The sequence below is a fragment of the Dermacentor albipictus genome, chromosome 9, assembly GCF_038994185.2.
Source record: "Dermacentor albipictus isolate Rhodes 1998 colony chromosome 9, USDA_Dalb.pri_finalv2, whole genome shotgun sequence".
Classification (NCBI taxonomy): domain Eukaryota; kingdom Metazoa; phylum Arthropoda; class Arachnida; order Ixodida; family Ixodidae; genus Dermacentor; species Dermacentor albipictus.
Genome location: NC_091829.1, coordinates 63,878,557 through 63,897,198, shown reverse-complemented (window position 1 = coordinate 63,897,198; position 18,642 = coordinate 63,878,557). Strand labels below are relative to the sequence as shown.

The 18,642-nt window shown below is 41.9% G+C and overlaps 1 protein-coding gene across 31 annotated transcripts in view; it reads right to left on the bottom strand.

Annotated features, from left to right (window-relative positions):
• LOC135896969 (uncharacterized) overlaps positions 1-18,642 on the bottom strand; it is a 279,122-nt gene that overhangs the window by 213,579 nt on the left and 46,901 nt on the right. For 29 of the 31 annotated variants that reach the window (XM_070526193.1, XM_070526196.1, XM_070526195.1 and 26 more), the window contains 7 exons: positions 17,243-17,290; positions 15,987-16,016; positions 15,228-15,278; positions 14,771-14,815; positions 14,304-14,354; positions 4,781-4,834; positions 1,269-1,307 (listed from right to left, as the gene is read on the bottom strand). In XM_070526193.1, coding sequence (XP_070382294.1) covers positions 1,269-1,307; positions 4,781-4,834; positions 14,304-14,354; positions 14,771-14,815; positions 15,228-15,278; positions 15,987-16,016; positions 17,243-17,290 — 318 coding nt within the window. The remainder of the gene's footprint in view (positions 1-1,268; positions 1,308-4,780; positions 4,835-14,303; positions 14,355-14,770; positions 14,816-15,227; positions 15,279-15,986; positions 16,017-17,242; positions 17,291-18,642) is intronic. The other 2 variants (XM_070526198.1, XM_070526225.1) reach the window with 2 other exon arrangements.

Genomic DNA, 18,642 nt, shown 5'->3' with positions numbered 1-18,642 from the left:
TCCGCCTTGCTGATTTTCTGAGAACTTATGTGCTATATTCTCTTGTTTTACTGAACATGTCAGTGTACCTGCCCAGTGTTGCACCCTTTTGTAGACAACTGTTAATTCTTCTACACTTAGCAAGCGTGTGCAGCGTGTCACTCGATATCCTAATAATAGTGAATGAACACTAAATTCCCGCTTGGCCTTAGAGGTGCATTATTCACTCTTACTGTAATATCTCAGAGAGAAACTAATTTCAGTTAGGAAGCGGATCCTCATCTTGAATACAGTTGTACTTCTCCCAAAGAAAATGGCAATCACACAATTTAAGACCTTTCAAGGGTTCGCAATGCAATTTTTTCGTGACAGTTTCTTCATGTGTACTATCACCTACCGAAATATGAGGCAGTAGACCACAGCCACGTTTTGGTTTCAGCTAATCAGTTAAAATCAGTCGAAGCTCGCGGATGTGAACAAGCTGCCACCTAACAAATTTGGCAATAAATTTTCTTTTTCAACATGGCGCTGCTTTCGCCATACTATTTTATGTGGATATTATTTGAAGCTTTCCCCGTGTTGTTGGTGGCCGCAAAATGTTAACTTGACAATTTAGGTGCTAAACATATTAGGGTACACTATTTCTCTAGAAAACCAGCGTTTATAACATTCCATTAGAAGCTTATAAACAGTGTGACATTTTTGTTTTGTTTATTTGGGAGTCTCGCCCGCAAGGTTTTCTCTAACTTAGCTCATATTATGCCCTCTATAGGACACAGCTCTCGCCAGCTACCTGTTTGGTGCCTTATGAGCATTTCTACGTTGGCACAAATCCGGTAGGTGTACAGGTCTTTGGCCACACTTAAGCAAGTCGCCTGGAAGCAGCTGAATTTGTTTAGGGGAAAAACTTGTACCGTACATGCGATCGACTTTCCTTTGCACCCTTGAACGCGCATATGTTGAAGTTGACGCGCTGGTGCCCTACGCATCCGCACTGCGCTCGGTAGAAGTAATGAGAATGTCTGAAGGTGTATGTTGCACATGGTAATAATCAGGCCGAATAACAGGAAATGCACGAAGGGGAACAGTGGCCGTGGTGTATTTTCTTTTCTACTGTTGGTTTCTATTCAATCGTAATTGTTTCCAGGTTTATGTAATTCCAAGTGAATATTGCGCACTACTTGTGACCTGAAATGGACTCCCGCGCCTTCAAAAGGAGGGAAGTCGAAAAATCAAGACTGAGAAGATTAAGAAATGGCATCTTTAGAGACACCGTGCCGAGCACTTACCGTGCTTACTGATGACGCCTCGTGAGTGCTGCTTGTAACCTAAAAATTAGACGGCATATATGCATGTAGCAAGTGGACGAACAAAAAATTAACCAAAGTGCTATATGATTAAAAATAAAGGCAATATGTCTAATAAACAATTATAAATATTTTTATAAAATATGTAATAAATTAAAAGCAACCTTTGTGGCCCTTCCGGCAAAATGAGTGGGTTGTCTGCGTTGTTTCATTCTTCAGAATTAATTACGGCAGATTGTCCTCGATGGTTTGTCGGATGGTTCTCCACCCTAGTGGAGAAATGAAAATGCTACAGAAATTCTGAGAATTGGGTACTAATGTGCGATCATTTTTTGGCTCTGCAGCTACTTCCCTTTCGCTTACTTATTTAGCTACCTTACGCATGTCTACTAATCCCTACCAATAATATACTGTTACACTATCATAAACATAACCAGTGTTAACTTGATCGATTATGCATTCATTTTCCTTGTATACTGCATCGACTGAGCCGTAACGCTGTCAAAAGCAAATCATTTTTTTCTTGTTTGCCACACCGCAGCTTTATTTTTTTCTTATTTTCTTTACTTTTCCTTTTTTTACGACCGTGATACGGCGACGGCGACGTATGCAGTTTTCTCTTTTCTTCTCTAACGCTGTCAGTGGTCTACTGTAACATTATTGTAACGATTACGCGTGCTAATTTGTCGAATTATGTCGAATGGCGTCGGGCCTGGGTTCCAGTGTTGGAACAGGACAACAGTTTCGTCAACCGCGAAGCTTTCCTCCTCAGGAACAAGCAAGCGTTTTCCTTTGCACCTTTGTGTGGCAGTCGAGTGTATGATTATTTTTTTTCTTTCATGAGCTTTTCTCCATCTTGCGGATTTTGGCAGAACTGATTTGCCGGGGTCTAATGTTTTACTGAACATGTCAATGTACCTGTCCAATGTAGTACACGTTTGTAATGCATTGAAAATTATTTTAGTTAGCAAGCATATGTAACATGTCATTCAATATTGTTATGAGCCACCTCTGCTGCGGATGATGACGTTGTTGTTACATAGCAGACTAAAAGGAGGATGAGCTTTGCTCTAACCCACCATTTTCGGTCTTGCGTTGCGATTCGCTGGCACATTCTAAATGTTCTATATAACCCTTTTTGACATCTGCCAGTTACATGTTTGCGGATGGTGGTGGATGTTCATAACAATGCATGCACACGAAATTCCAGTGTGACATTAGAGCAGAGTCACTCACGTTGTTTATCGTAATATCCCAGAGAGCAACTAATCTTAGGTATGGAGCGGATTCTTCCTTTCAATGCAGTTGAACTCCCAAAGAAAACGGCAATCAAACAATGTCAAACTTTTCCAATGCTTGCAATGGAATTGTTTCGCGGCAATTTATTCATATGTGCTATTATCTACCCAAGTACTGGCCAGTGGACTGCAGCCTCGTTTTGGTTTGAGTTAACCAGTTCAGATCAATCGAAGCTCACGGATGCGAACAAGATGCCGCCTAAGAAATTTGGCAATAAAACGTTTTGTTTCAAGACGATGCTGCTTTCGCCACAGTCTTTTGTGGGGACCTTAATTGAAGCTGTTGCAGAGTGGTTCTTGGTCGCAAAGTGTTCGTTTTACATTTTTGGAGCTGAAAAGTATAGCAGGCTCTTCCTCTGGGAAATACAGCGTTTCGAACATTCCATTATAACCTTACAATCTGTGTGACATTTTTATGCCTGTTTCATAATCTCGCATCTAGGTTTTTTTTTTTCTGAGCAAGTTATCATACTGCCTTCTCTTGGACACAGCTCTCATAGAAGTTTGTATTTTCCTATAGTAGTAGAGTCCTGGGAAAGCTGGCGAATATGTATGATTTGCAGCGCAAAAACAAAATGTCAGAGAAAACAAAAAAAAACACGTTCGCGAGTTAGAACATTTCCTTGGTTCTTATTTTGTTTATCTTACGACAACGGTTCGCTCAAGTCCGCCCCAACCGAAGACTCATTTTGTTTGATTAGGAGGTTCGAAGAAAGTTACGGTCACGCGCTTGAAAAAGAACAACATTTCCAGGAGCAGATTCGTGCTCTTCTGTCTGGCAGGCACTTGCACAATGCAAACACCCACTTTTAACAGGGAGAAGCGGGCTAGTTGGGGGGTCGATATTGGAATGCATTATGTAACCGCGCAAGCGACAACGGACGCAGAAGGAAACACACAGGGCAAGCACGGACAAACTTGTTTCCTTCTTGGCCCGCTGTCGTTTGCGCAGTTACATAATGCATTCCAATATCGACCACCAACTAGCCCGCCTCTCCCTGATACGCTACTTTCTAGTTTAATGGGCCCTGTTTTATCCGCGCTTGTCCTGCGTGTTTCCTTCTTCGTCCGTTGTCGGTTGCGCGGTTGTGGGACGCTGCTTCAGGTAACAGTCGTCATTTCGCTAGGACCCGCCAGTTTTATATATATTTATGTGAGTCCAAAATGAAAACAAATTAAATATAGAAAGAGCCGTTCCTCATATTTAGGGATGTTATGCAAAACATTTTTTCATTTGGTACGTGCGATCTATTGGTGAATGTGTTCCGTCGATACCACGAACCTAAGTGGAACAAACTTGCGCGTTCCAGTGTCGAATGGATGCCCACCAGACAAAGTGTCGAATGGATGCCCACCAGTGAAACTCTACGTTACACGGCCCATGAAAACCTGCATCTGTTATCCTGTCATTTATGCTTTTTTCCTTTTTTGTGTGAATGCACAACGCCGTGACCTCGCGTGAACCTCAGATATTGAAGTGGTCCTTCGGGCTGTAACCTGGCATGGTTGAAATCATGGGTCGTAAGACACTGTGAGCTCTGTGTTCGGGTCAGTCGCGACGATGTATTGCTGTAATGGTAATGGTAATAATGGTAGCGTAAGAAAAGTTTTTGTTTTGTTGGCGTGTTGCCTGCCACTTGTCGTGCATTGGAGGGATTTCCTACGGTTGGCCAGTTTTTGTGCTGTGAAGTCTGAGAAAAAGATGCTTGAGTGGTGCAAGTGACAAAGAAGCACGTGTTTTATGTAAAGAGCTTTGCCTACAATGTTGAAAGTATGCAGTGCTTAGGATGTTAAGTAGCTTGACTGAATTTTTTTTCTTCAAAGCTTGAAGTGTTCTTTAAGGGTTGAAAGCATGCTCTTATTTTACACCGTAGGCTATCTTCTTTCTTCTCCAAGCTCACTAGATGTGACTTTTATGAAAAAGAACTGTATTAACAATAAAAAAAGTTTAAATCTTATCCAAAGCTTCACTGACTTTTATATGAGAGGATAAATGCTTTGCGCGGGAGAACAAGAATGGTGTCCCATTTGCCGTCACTGCTTCTGGATTGTTTTACACTCGGTGACTTGATGTGAAATCTCTAGGTAAAATCTATGTAATATTACAATCTTTGTTACATACAATCTCTAGGAAATCTCTACAGTTCCAGTATCAGCGTCGAATGGGCAAATATTGCGACGATCAAAAAGGCTTACCGAGTGTGAGGATGTGGCAACTGTTGCCGGTTTTGTACGTGTGCCTCCTGTCTTCTGAAAAGTAGAAAAAAGTCATCGCAATTTGTCAACCGTGTTGCGTTTTGTCTAGCTTTAAAAATAGCACGGCAAATCTCGTTATTAGTAGAACTTACTCGAGAAAGTTTAGGTACAGACAAAGAGAAGGAATCTTTCTTTTTTTTAACTGTAACTGCACTGAATACTGCAGCTATGCTTTCTACGTAATAGAAAGCTTTCTGCGCTTACCAGCATGCAAGCAGTCAAATCCCTTCGAAAGGGCTAATACTAAAGAAAATCTTGTCCGTGCGTAAAAATGATTGCGTTTAAATGTCAGCAATGCGACCTTGGCATGTACGTAAACCCATACGTAATCTTTAAATGTGGACCACCTATACGCGAAAATTATTCACGTAGAAATGCTCAGAGACCCCGTTACAGCATTGAGTGACACAGGCATCATGGCACAAAAACAAACAGAAAAAAGAAGAAACAGCCCTATACTTTATTAGTGCTAGCACAGGACAAATTATATATATTGTGACAGCCAACGAATAAAGGTACACCTGGCCGAGAAATCAGTGATGTCAAGCAGAAAAGACAAACATCCTGTACAGTTTGAGTTATCGCCGAACAAAACAGGAAATGGAGCTGATCGCTAATTAAAATATGCTCAACCAAGAAACACTTTGAAGCGATAACGGAATGAGTGAACATATTTTCACGTATGTCGCATACATGTGGGAACAAAAGGTGTGAGAATTAATTTTTCAAAATTAAGAGAGATAATACCTGTTTTTATGTATTGACGGAGCTTTTCTTCAGTTGTTTGAAGGTGCTACAAGATGGACATTCCACAATGTAACAGCACACGGAAGCATGACACAATCATGGACGTTTGCTCCCCATGCTTAATGTTATGCGCTCTCCTGCGCCCTTTTATTACTTTTCTCGCGTGAAAGCCTTCTTCCGCAGCAATCGGCGCAGTGTAATCAATATACAAGCGGCGGCGTATGTCCGAGGAGGTGGTGGCCATCGGTTGCGGCAGTGACGAGCGACGTGGCCGATGCGACAGCTGTGGAAGCAGATCGGCCTGTCATCAGGGATACGCCATTCGGACGGGTTGCGGCGAGATGTGGCAGAAAAGAACTGCCGGGGACGAAGAGGGCCGCTAGAGAACTGGGGAACACAGGGTTTAGAAGTTGAACACACAGAGTTCAGACCCATGTTTGCAAATTCCTGTCTGACGACGGCCTGCATCATGGTAATCGTGGTTGCTGGTGGATCGGGAGGCGTCGCTGAGAAAGCTGGCGAACAGGCGGCATCGAGTTCGCGGCGAACAATACGGGTTACGTCGTCACAGGTGGTGGTCTGACGCGGCCGACCCTCACATGTCGACGTAGCAGCAGTGTTGGGTAGCCGCGTGTAGTGGTGTGAAATACGGCGACTCTTCGCTTGTTCAAGGCGACGTTCTGTGATGATGGCGCCAATAGTCGAAACGTTTCCGAAAACGAGTAAATTGAAAGCGTCGTCGGCGATGCCTTTTAGCACAAGCGCCACTTTATCGGATTCAGACGTAGCATCGTCAGCTTTGCGGCATAGAGCCAAGACGTCGAGTATATGCGAAACGTATGACTCTGTAGGTGTCTGAACACGAGACGCAAAAGCCTTTCTCGCGGCAACCTTGCGCCCAATGGGGTCGTCGAACAGTTCCCGTGGCTTTTCTTTGAAACTGTCCCAACAGGTTATCCCGTCGTCATGAGTTTGGTGCCACACGCGTGGGGTGCCGCCGACATAAAAGATGACATTGGCGAGCATAATGGTTGGGTCCCACCTGTTATTAGCGCTGGCATGTTCATAAAGCTTGATCCATTCGACAACATCCTGTCCCTCCAGGCCAGAGAACACACCAGGGTCGTGATGTTGGGCAGCCGTGGCGATTGGAGCAGTTAGACAAGCTGGGGCCGTTGCAGAGGCGGTCTCGTCACCGGGAGGCATGGTGACAAGCTCTATGTACCGACCACTTCGGAGTTCTATGGCGAGGATGGGGACCGCTAACCTCCACCAGAATGTTACGTGTAGAAAGACACAGACGGAAGAAGCTATTTAGAGGCTATTTAAAGCGGAGCCAGAGAGTCAGGCCGACACTCGCTCGCGCCAAGGGCACAGACCCACTTCGTCGTTCTCGCGGCGGCTCGTCTCTTGGGCATCTCGCGGATAATGTCGTAATTATATGTATAAGAAATTCAGTGTTCGACGGAAGTTGACGTGTGGTCGGGATGGAACGTGGAGAACCAGTAGACAAAACCCGGGACCCTACGCCGACCAAAGTGAAATGTTAAAAGAAAAGAAGACGTTTTGGCGCCCACACGGGAATCTTGTTCACAGGTAAAAGAAACAAATGTGTTCGAGCAGCTCGTTGAAATAGTGTTGAACATGCGACGTGCTTGGACTGTAACGGACGTTATGCAGCTTGCGCTCGTTATTTCATGAATCTAGCTGCCGTATGCCTGCGGTATTCATTTTCTTTTATTTGGTTACATCAACTACAGTTTTCTGAGCAGTTAATGAGTGTACCAAATAACAACGCCTAAGAAATCTAATTTATCAAGTTTAGAGGTGAGTTTTGTACTAACACATTAATACAGAAAAAAATACACAGAGGCAAATGCATGAATTATCGAATTAAGAACAACCATTGTTCTAGGAAATAAGAAGCTCTGCAAGTATAGAGAACAGTATGTCTAAAAAGGGGCTGCAAGAAAACTCAGCAAGTATAAAAATACGCTTGATTACGCGGCCTAGCAGTATAATAAGGTAAGCCAAGTGCCAAACGAGGTAAAGAAAATGCATCAAATACTGCAACCCGACGACGGACACAGATGAAATGTGACCCATCGGAAGACGTAAAACGTGCATTGATCTAAGCTGAGTGGTAGTTTTGTTGAAAGTTTTTTTTTTACTTAGGTGTTAAATATAGCCCCATCCCCCATCCCGCCCTCCTCGCAAAGTTTATGTGGTGGGTTCGGATTATTTCAGACTGGGCGTTCTAATTTCATCACTCGAAATTTGGCCGACATTCATATCCGACTATGCTCTAGCAGTGGTCCAAGGCTTGCTACAGAGCCTAGGAAGCCACTCGAAAGATTTGGGGTAATAACTAAAACGTTTTCTTCCTCAAAATTCCTTAGAAATATTACAGAAGCCTGCATGAACACCGCACAGGCCAACACCCACGGTAAAATTAATGGTGACGTAAAAAATTTATAAACACTCTACTAACATGAACGTTGTGTCCCCTGTACAAACTACAACTTTGTTATCACAGCCGCAACAGTCACAAGCTGTCGTCGGGCATCCAAGTGAATAAATGGCTGGATACAGGGCCCACTATATTTAAATTCCAACTCTGGGCTTTGGAAAAAAAAGCATGGGTCATGAGTAGAAATTCCACACAATTCGGCAGCTGTTTCGCGTACGTACATAATTGTATCTAATGACAGGCCTGTCGCGAGAGGCAGTCCGATCAAAAAACAAAAAACAACAACATCGGTAAGATACCACACTTGTGTTTCACCTAGAAGAAAAAGCCTAATGCACAGAGGATGCGCATACGGCCTTACAAAACAAGCTATGTCACATATCTTGGTTGCTATTTTTCAATAGTCAGTTGATACAGGATGCGTGCCTGACGCCTGGAAGTGTGTACACGTGATTCCCATTTTTAAATCTGGTGATCCACCCTTCGTCTCAAACTACACGCCCATTTCATTAACAAGCATATGTTGTAAATTACTAGAGCACATCATATCATCCACCGTCATGAAATTTCTAACAGATCATAATTTCTTGTATAGCAATCAGGATGATCTCCTTCGCGGTCGTTCCTGTGAAATTCAACTATTCCAATTGGTAACTAACCTCCACGAAGCCGTTCATGGTGGACTAAAAATAGATGCTATATTTATTAATTTTGCAAAAGCATTTGACAAAGTTCCACACATCCGCTTATTAATGAAGCTAACGAATCTTAACATAAACAGTAGGATTATAAATTGGACAGCTAATTTTAACACACCGAAGTCAATCAGTCTACGTGAACGGGTACTCATCTTCACTTTCGCATGTAAAATTTGGTGTACAACAGGGTTTGGTCCTGGGTCCTATAATGTTTCTGATCTATAATCACAACATAGGAAACACTTTATCGTTTGCTATCAGGTTATTCGCAGATGGTTGTATCATCTACAGACGAATTAGTAACACCAAAGACGAGAACACATTATATGTAGACCTCAAGAAACTCGCATTTGGATGTTGCCAGTATGATATGGAAATTTACATTTCTAAAACTAAGGCGATGACGTTCACGAGAGCACATAGTCCGGAATTGAGCTACTACACGATTCAGGGAATCCCTGTTGAGAAAGTATCCAAATTTAAATATCTCGGAGTTCATTTATCCTCTGATTTATCTTGGAAAGAGCACATTAATGCCATACCCAGTAAGGCATCCAAAACACTCGGCTTCATTAAACGCAACTTATACTTGGCGAACTCTGCTACTAAGTTATTAGCATACACTATAGCTTGTACGTTCAAGTGTAGAGTACGTATCCATTATTTGGAATACGCAATAAACCTATCTGATCGATCAACTCAAAACAATACAAAATAAAGCAGCAAGATATATCACAAAGAAATACTCGTGAAAATACAGTGTTACGGATATCAAGGAATCAATTTCGTTGCCCTCTCTTCAGAACCGCCGACTAATAACATTGTTATCACATTTTCAACCACTTTATCATTGTAGATCCCTGTTCCGCGATTCTTACATGAATGTAGCTCATACTATTTTTCAGCGTTTTGATCACCCATTTAAAGTGGGACCCTTTTTTGCTCGTACTAATCTGTATCGTCATTCACCATTACTTTTGGCAACATATCATTAGAATAAACTGCGGAGGGACTTTGTATCTGCCATTAATCATAATGTTTTTGTTAACAAGTTGAAGGTTTTTCTAAATGTGTGATTAGTTCTGTGTTGAGTGCTCACTTACGTATGGTATTCTTTCTGTATAAAATTATGTCACTGTATCGTACCAATGTTCTTTTTTACACGTTTGTAATTGTAACTGCCCCCCCCCCTATGTAATGCCCGAATGGGCCTTTATGGTTTATGAATAAATAAATAAATAAATAGCACAAGCTTGAAACAATGTTTCCAACATCCACAGTGCAACACCCGTAAATTATGAGCCATTGTATAGGCGTGCGATAATTTTTTTTTTCAAAAGTCATGACACAAAGCAATTAGCAGCAAATGTGTTGCTCTGCGCTTCCCAAGAGGGAAGTCGCAAGAGCAGAAAGAAAAATCGACGGAAGGCGTAAGGCAATGAGCTATTCACACCTGCATACAACAATGCTCAGTTGGCATTCAGAGACGCTCGCAAAGCGCAATTGCCTTCCAGTAGTCCAGCAGCAGCCTTTCGCGTGTGTGTGTGTGTGTGTGTGTGTGTGTGTGTGTGTGTGTGTGTGTGTGTGCGTGTGTGTGTGTGTGTGTGTGTGTGTGTGTGTGTGTGTGTGTGTGTGTGTGTGTGTGTGTGTGTGTGTGTGTGTGTGTGTGTGTGTGTGTGTGTGTGTGTGTGTGTGTGTGTTTGTGTGTGATGTAGTAGTCCTGTTCAAACATGCACTTGTCTCCTCTTCTCACGTAAAATGCAACATTGAGAATGTCTTCAATTGGTATTTGAACCGCATTTTCAATTAAAAAACAGTGCCAGCATAAGAGCAACAGTTGACTCTTGCAAGAGCAGCCGAGCAAATCCACATTTTACTGCTGATCAACGAAGGGGCCCGCATACACGTCAAATTATAAATGCTGCATATCGTCGGGCATGGTACAAAGGACGTGGACATAGGTTATTACACGCTTAAAATGTCAATGTGTCTTAATGCTCACCCTTGTCCTTAGCGCTGCGACCAAAAAATATACGCACGACCAACTAACCGACGTGTTTCATTTAATTTAAAGATCGAACGTGTTGCATTTCGTTTGCTTTGTATTTTTTGTGGATATAAGTCTTACTGTCGGCAATCGTGACGCCCCATCAATAACTGCGGCAAACAAACGCAATTTTGTTCCAAAGAGTCGCTGACTCCATTCGGCGTGAGCGTGTTATGACGACCTTTTGCGTGATTTGCAAAGAATTTTCGCATTCACACAGTATTTATTCCAACACTGCGACACACACAGGCAGATCGTACTGGTTGTCCTAATGGGAACTGAACAATTGTCCTAAGGCAACAGGATCCTAATTACTTTCTATAGACGTTAGGAGGTAAGCAAGTGTATTTTTTCGTTTTTGTTGCTGACAGGGTGTGTAAAATCCACATGAAAAATGGCGTGGCCATGAGTAAAGTGGCCGTTTATTAAACCACTACCCTACAGATTGATGTGAAATGACCACTGAAATGTAAAATGTACATAGTATTGTTTTTCGGTGAACCTTTCACTTGTAGATTACAATAGGTAAAATTGGGTCGCTTTTGATGTATGAACAGAATTACTTTTGCGCTTTTCCACCATTTGTTCATTTGAATATCAGTAATAATAGCAATTGCGTTTCTGTGAAGCTACAGTATAATAATTGCAGTGCACAACACACTGAACCATCTTCGTCCTTGCTTTCCTTCCTCTGCACTGTTTTTTTTTACTTTGGCATTCTCAACAGTGAGTCGCCTTGAGGAAAAGGTTTTGATACATTGAGAGCGAGTTTTTGTCATTTTTCCTTTAATTTCATTTTATCCCTCTTATACGCATACTCATTATAGGGGGGAGCGGTACATACCATACAGGGAAAAATTTATCGGCACAGTTAAGGCTAATGAAACAAACTGCAATACAAAAAGGCAACTACGAGAGAAAAATAACGAGCCAAATACATGTTAAAGTAGAAGCAGTTGATAAAGAGAATAAACGATGATCAGAAAAGAACAATCACAAGTGGAGCAACTTATCCCCATATTACAATGCACTAAAAACCTGGTAAATATCTGCAAAAATAACAAAATAATAATGTGTTAAGGATCCGCATCAAGATATCCCACGAGAGATGAATGAAATAAGTCGTGATCCGTAATTAATGCTACGGGTAGAAGGTGAGTCCACTCTGCCGATGAACGATGTAGAAAAGATTGCAAAAAGGGCATTGGTTTTAGAACCGATGACGTTTACTTTGTAAGGATGGTGGATGCGGGATGAGCGATATAATAGTTGCGAAGTAAAAGCATGTTTAAATTCCTCGTGATGACAAATTTTGTGAAAAAGGCTAAGGCGAGGTACTTTCCCACGGAGCTCAAGAGATGGCAGTGATAGCGTTAATTTCATTGAAGTTGTGCTGCTAATACAGTTGTAACTGGAAACAATGAAACACGCCCAATTATTGTGGACCTTCTCGAGTGAGGATGTTAAGTTCGTGAAACTGGATTACAACGTTGCAGAGGCACATACTAATTTTTAACGTACTAATGTCTTGTACATGGTCAGGGTAGCAAAAACAGGTGTTTTAGAAAAATTGCGGCGCAGGTAGCCAAGCGTGCGATAACTGTTGTTGACTATATAATTGATATGATGATTCTAGCTAAGATAATTAGTTATATGGACGCCTATCTATATGTGAAGGGTGAAGGGATCTAAAGGAATACTATTTAATTCATAGCAACTAGGGGTAACGATATTAGGGCGTGGTACTGGCCTAACTTTACATTTTTTACCATTTACATCCATGGCTGATGTATTGAACCATCTAACTATACTATTCCGGTCAATTTGTAAACCAGAAACATCGGTGGGCTCAGCTATTTCGCGATAAATAGCGCAGTCGTCGGCGAATAAGTGTTTAGGCGAAGCCACGAGGTAATGAAGGTCATTAATATCAACTAAGATGAAAAGAGCACCCTAGAAAAACCTCTCTTGCACACCTTACGGTACAGATGTTAACGAAGAATTGTTATTGTTAGGGAACACGTACTGCTACCATTCCTTGAGTAAATTCAGTCCAGCTGAGACGATTTACGTCAGTATTTGGGTACCTGACTATTTGGGTACCTGAATGAATTCTTCAAAGTCTGCCTCGTTGTAGTCAAACATAACCGTTCGTTTTTTCGTAACTGGGGTTGCAATGAAGCATAGATGACATTGAAAGTAAAGAGTGATCGCTGAGTCCAGGTATGAAAGTTATCGTGTCGACCATATTAGTTTTAATAGTAAGAATTAATTCGAGATGGTTTCCAGAACTGCCAAGAATGCGTGTTGTAACATTAACTATTTTAGTAAAATTGAAAGGAGAGTAAGTACCATGGAAAGCTTGGCAAAGTTAAGAATACGGTGTGAAACATGATGGTGCCGATTTCCAGTTTATTGTGGGGTAGCTGAATTCGCCTTGAAGCCTTACTATGGATGATGGGTATCGAATCAGGGCAGAGTTATTTGCGTCATGCAATTCATTGACGAACGAAATATCTGCATCAGGTGGACGGTAACGTACACAGAGTATGTGTGTTATAAGGTTCAAACTGACACCGCACCAGGCAGATTCGATATTACATGCGTTAATAATGCGCAAAGAGTTTCCTCCGGTTCATCAACTCTAAACATTTGCTAGTTTATTTCCTTTGATGTGCGTGCGCTTCTTTCCATGCACGTAACATTTCTTACGTGACTAATCGTGATTTACATTAGGAGTACCCAAGTAAAGTTTCAATCTTCCGCAATATTGTGGGAATCAAGATAGACCTTAACCCTTCTGTTCATGTGGGAGACGACCTGCTACAAAATTAAAGAACCAAAATAAAATTACGATTTGAATTTCTGGACATAGCACTGGCATTGGTCTTCCGGGATAAGGAACAATCGACCCATTGCGTGGCTGTCAAAACGCATAGGAGATGTGTGTATGCGGTAGATTATACTGCGTATTATGTCATGTGCTTTCTTTTCTCATTTACATATGCTCTTGCATCGATTCTACGTAAAAGACATTATTAACAGTTACCCCTTCACAGTTTGTGTTAAGCTTATTGTATTGATTACCTCTTTTGGCTTAAGTACAATGAGCGGCTCAGACTTAAGTATAGGCAAAATGCCCATGTTCTTACACACCAGGCAGCAAGGAAGGATTATCTTCTGAAGAGCAAACATTAGCGATTCTCTTATATTTTTCTTACCTCTGTAGTCTAATGCAAATAGCTGTTGAATGTTCTAATTCAATAATAACAATCTATAACCGTTCCATTAGTTTCAGCCGCTTTCAGATGTCATATAGTTCCTCTGAGATGCTCCAAACGGCCAGATCGCTTAATTCCTATTACTAATTAGCATAATATGAAAAAAAAAAGCCAACTAGCCACAATCGTGCGCTAGTTCGCCGTATTTACGCTTTTCTGCGACCACAGTATTGTGCTTCTTGAACACCGTGTGCACTTCACTACAACTGGTTCGGCTTACCGGTACAAACGCATCCTCAGCAGGCAGCCGCGTCTTTCCGGTCGGTTGTGTCTAGGGATCCCAAAAATATGGCGAAATGTGTGAGTGTCATCCGTATTCATGACACCATGCTTGAGTGTCATGAAATCCGCCTATTTTTTCGAGCCACTTCATATGACTCCCGGACATTCAGCCTTTTGTGATGTGCACGGCCATATGCTATCAGTATTACAGTGAAGACCTTAAGTAATTGTTCAACAGGGCCTAGGTGTACCTTCTTACACAGAGATAGCAATGATAATAAAGTCATTTATACTTTTTAGCTCCGTTGTTGATAGAAAAATAGGAAGAAGTGGATTTGTCACTCTTGCGAGTGACAGCCACTCCATTTTTAGTCCGAAAATAAAGAGTTATAAAAGGTTAACAAATGTTTGTGGAATCAGTGTATGGAGAGATGAAATATTGGCATTCGTTGCCACTTTGCTTACCACTGGTGTTGGTCTGCCATTTCTTTCGATGTCGTTATCCGCTCTCTGTGTGAGTTGTGAAAAATAGGCCAGCATGTTTTTGATATTTATTGTTATATATATGAATGTCAAACTTTGATGAGAATGATAAGTCAATTCATGCTACGATACTAATATTGCATTTACTTTGTGCAGAGTATCACCTATGTCATATGTCAGGCTATAGGTAGCTTTTTGATGGCATATTTAATGTTATTTTATGGTATTGTTAGTTTCTTCTAGCCTGCACACGATATATAAATAATGTTTTAATAATGTAACATTCGCAGAAGGTCTACATTATATAATAATCCCACTAACTTTACGTGTCGTATTGCCGGAGTTAGATATACAGTCCTAACAATCATCTCTACGAGTCTAAGTTTCCAGAAGCACAAGAAATACTCGATATTGTCTGTGTGAAACGCACGGTGCTTACCATATTGTTTCCAGCTTCTGCTTCCATCCTCACATCCTCAGGGAACATTGTCTACAGTAAGAAGAAGCGTTGTATGATTGTAAACGTGTACATGGCTTATTGCGCAGGTATATCTGTGTATCAGAATAACTAGCACGGAATTTCTGTTATTGCAATCAGTGTTATTGGGCAGTGCATTGTGTGCGGACCGTTAATTTGATTGGTCAATACTACGGGTTTGGAAAGTCGCTTCACGGCCGTCCGTATTTCCTGCCTTGATGTTTTGTCAGTGGCCGAGCCCATCACATGACATCAATTCACTGACACGCTGATGACGTGATGAGAAAGACAAAATTCCCCAGACTACGTAATATGGACTGCACTCATAACCATAGATACAAAAATTGTTGGGTTGAGTAACACGTTTTGTACTTATATGCAACGCTATCCAAGTATACGAGGAAAAGACAGCGCATGTTAAGTTCATAATTCGTAATAAAACAGCTAGTAAAAGCGCACTGTTCTGCTATCGCCTTAGATTTTTAATTCGGACTTACGTGCAGTCTAACAAAGAATACAAGTTGTGGCTACAATTAGATTTTATCCGTGAGAAGGATGTCTACGCAAACTCGATGTGCTCATCAATCATGGATCACGCTGGTTCACCTGTCAATAACATCTAACCTTAAAGCATTTGGCACTCCTGCTGCTATTGCTAATCTCTCATCAGGGACAGTTGTTGCAGCTACATAGTGGAAATTTTTGTATGAGTGGTCTCACCACTTGTCCCATTTGGGCCGTCCGATGCCCCTAGAACGTTGAAGAAAGGCAGATATAAGGCACTTGGACATATGCATAGAAAGGTAAAAAATAATGCTCGGAACGAGATAGCAAACATATTATAAATGTGGTTTCGAGCCCCTTGTAATCGTGTTGAGGAATTGCGACTGCCAATACTGTAATCGTATGGATGGGCGCTTTTAAGAGATACTGTTCTTAAGAATATATATATATATATATATATATATATATATATATATATATATATATATATATATATGCTAATAATGACAGCTGCGACCTGCAAATCAACAGAAGTCAGAGCGACGACCAACATACTGATTCCAAATAAGAAGCGTCGACTTTTCACCCAACGTGTGCGATGACTGTGCCATTACGCTAAAGCAAGCTGCGCTACGACTTGGATGACATCGGTGTGTCGAGTATCAGATACCGCAGGTTTGATGTAAATTATTTCTTGTCTGTTCGCCTCTCTTTGCCTGAAATGCAATGATATTCGTGAAAGGATGTCCCACTTTAAACGACAGCCAGACTAAAGAGTCACAACGTTGTTGCTTTGGGAGAATAATTCCTACACCATTTTCTCTCAAGTCTGCCTAGGGGTATGGAGAACTAGTGGAGAACTATGGAGAACCCCGCTAATGGAAGACCTACGACCGCAGCTCATTAAAGGACATTCGAAGTTGTTCAAGAGAACAGACCCGTCAGCTAGTGTAAAAGTTGTATTTTTGTAATTTAGGTTAAACTTGCACGCGGCCATTTTGGTTCATAGAGGTTCTTATCTGCATAACTTATGAACTCCTCTCAACATAGCTACAGGGTGGTGATCATTCTTTGTCAGATGCCAGCTCGTCTTGGTGTGGGTGTTCGCATGTATGTATGTCTAGTGTATGTCTTCCAATTATTCGTGGTTATTACACGAAATAAACGCTTAATCCACTGCGCCAGGATAGGGAATCTATTGTTACCTGATATGCTCAAGGATTTCAAAGACCCCTCATGCAAGATCCCAGTTCGAAAAATAGTGCCAAAAATCGAACTCTCAATAGCACCGTTCGACTTTCGTAACCTATGTTTAAGTGCAGCTAAATAGTGATAACATCGCTTTTCAACATCAAAACAACCACGTTCAATGGTGCTCACTAGTGGCTAGTACAGGAAATGACACTCCACCTCAGTATATCAGTTCCTACTGTGTAAAGGTCAAGGCACACTGCGCCATCTTCTCTCCTTACCTCCTCATGTCTGTTAGCAGGTTTTCCACCAGCCGTGTCATTATTCCGCTGTGAAGCGTGAGAAAAATGTCTTCAGTCAAACATACCGCTGTTTCCGTGATGAGCTTTCTGGCGTTTTATATTCTGTTTTTTGTCTACCTACAGTTTGCTTCCTCTGTTCTCAGGATGGTCATATTCCCTTTAGTTCTCTTTCACTGTTGCTATGAAATGTAACGTTTTCAGAATGACAATAGCAAAATGGCTTTCTGGCGCTTATATTTGGAGCTTTTATATTTTTTTAGTTGTGCCGTAATTTATTGACGGATAATCACGCGTCAGCCCAGTAACAGTAGCTGCGAACCTCAGAAAGCAGGCCTGATTCTATTATTGTATAAGGGAACGTCTTTAGGTGTGTGGATAATGCAGTGACAATGTAGCCGTGAGGTTGTTTTCGTTACGTTCGTATTTGTACGAGTATTATTTGCACCGCTCAGACCATGTGGTTATATTGTGGTCGGAATGAGAAGATTGTGTGTGCTAATGAAGGACACGAGCATGCTAGTATCCCGCAAACAAGGAACTATAGATTTAATTCGGCCAATGCACGAGTGACACTTTAAGGCGCTTCGCTGTGGAAGACTGCCTCCCGTCACGCAACCATGAAGCCACGTAGGGAGAGTCGTTTTACTGGTGCACAACACTGTATTGCCTGGAATTGCCGTTTATTGTCTTGTGCTGACTTTTCTTTGGTAGGAGAGTAATTTCTTTCGTATTCCGCTAGCGCGTGCTCCGCTGCAGCACTGCCTTGTTCGAATGAGCGATGTCGCGGGGAACGGAGGGGTTCATTGATGCATCGCCTCCGAGATTATCGTAGCGTCGTATAATTGGTTGTCAGCGTCGGTAGTGTTTCAAGGAAGCCCCGAAACACCTTTTGAACACATTGAAAGCAGGTTGCCGATACCTTAATGAGGCACGGGTGAACAGGGGCATGAAATGATATTGCAATACGTTTCGAACGGATTTCGAAGTGTGTTGCCAAAAGCAGCGAACCGACGCTAGCCCTCTCGGAATGTCGGAGTGTCTTCATCAAAAGCTGATTGAATGGAGTTGGTCGACCATATTAACATATTTCGTGATCGCAAGAAACCTCTCGGCTGCACAAAATTGCTAATTTTGAGTTGAATAAATGAAAAGCACACATATCTATGATGTCAAAAGGGCCGAAAAATTTTCATTTTTTCATTGCCCATAGCCGCGTAGTAGGCAGATGCCCTCCGACATGGCAGCGGCGTTTGCGGCGTACGCGTAGTCCTGCCACCACAGGATCCCGCGACAAGGCGTTACGCCACTGTGAGACTCAACTGCTTGCCGGGGCTTGGCCCTCTAGGCTTTTCTGGGCTAGTGGAATCGAATTGAGAGGG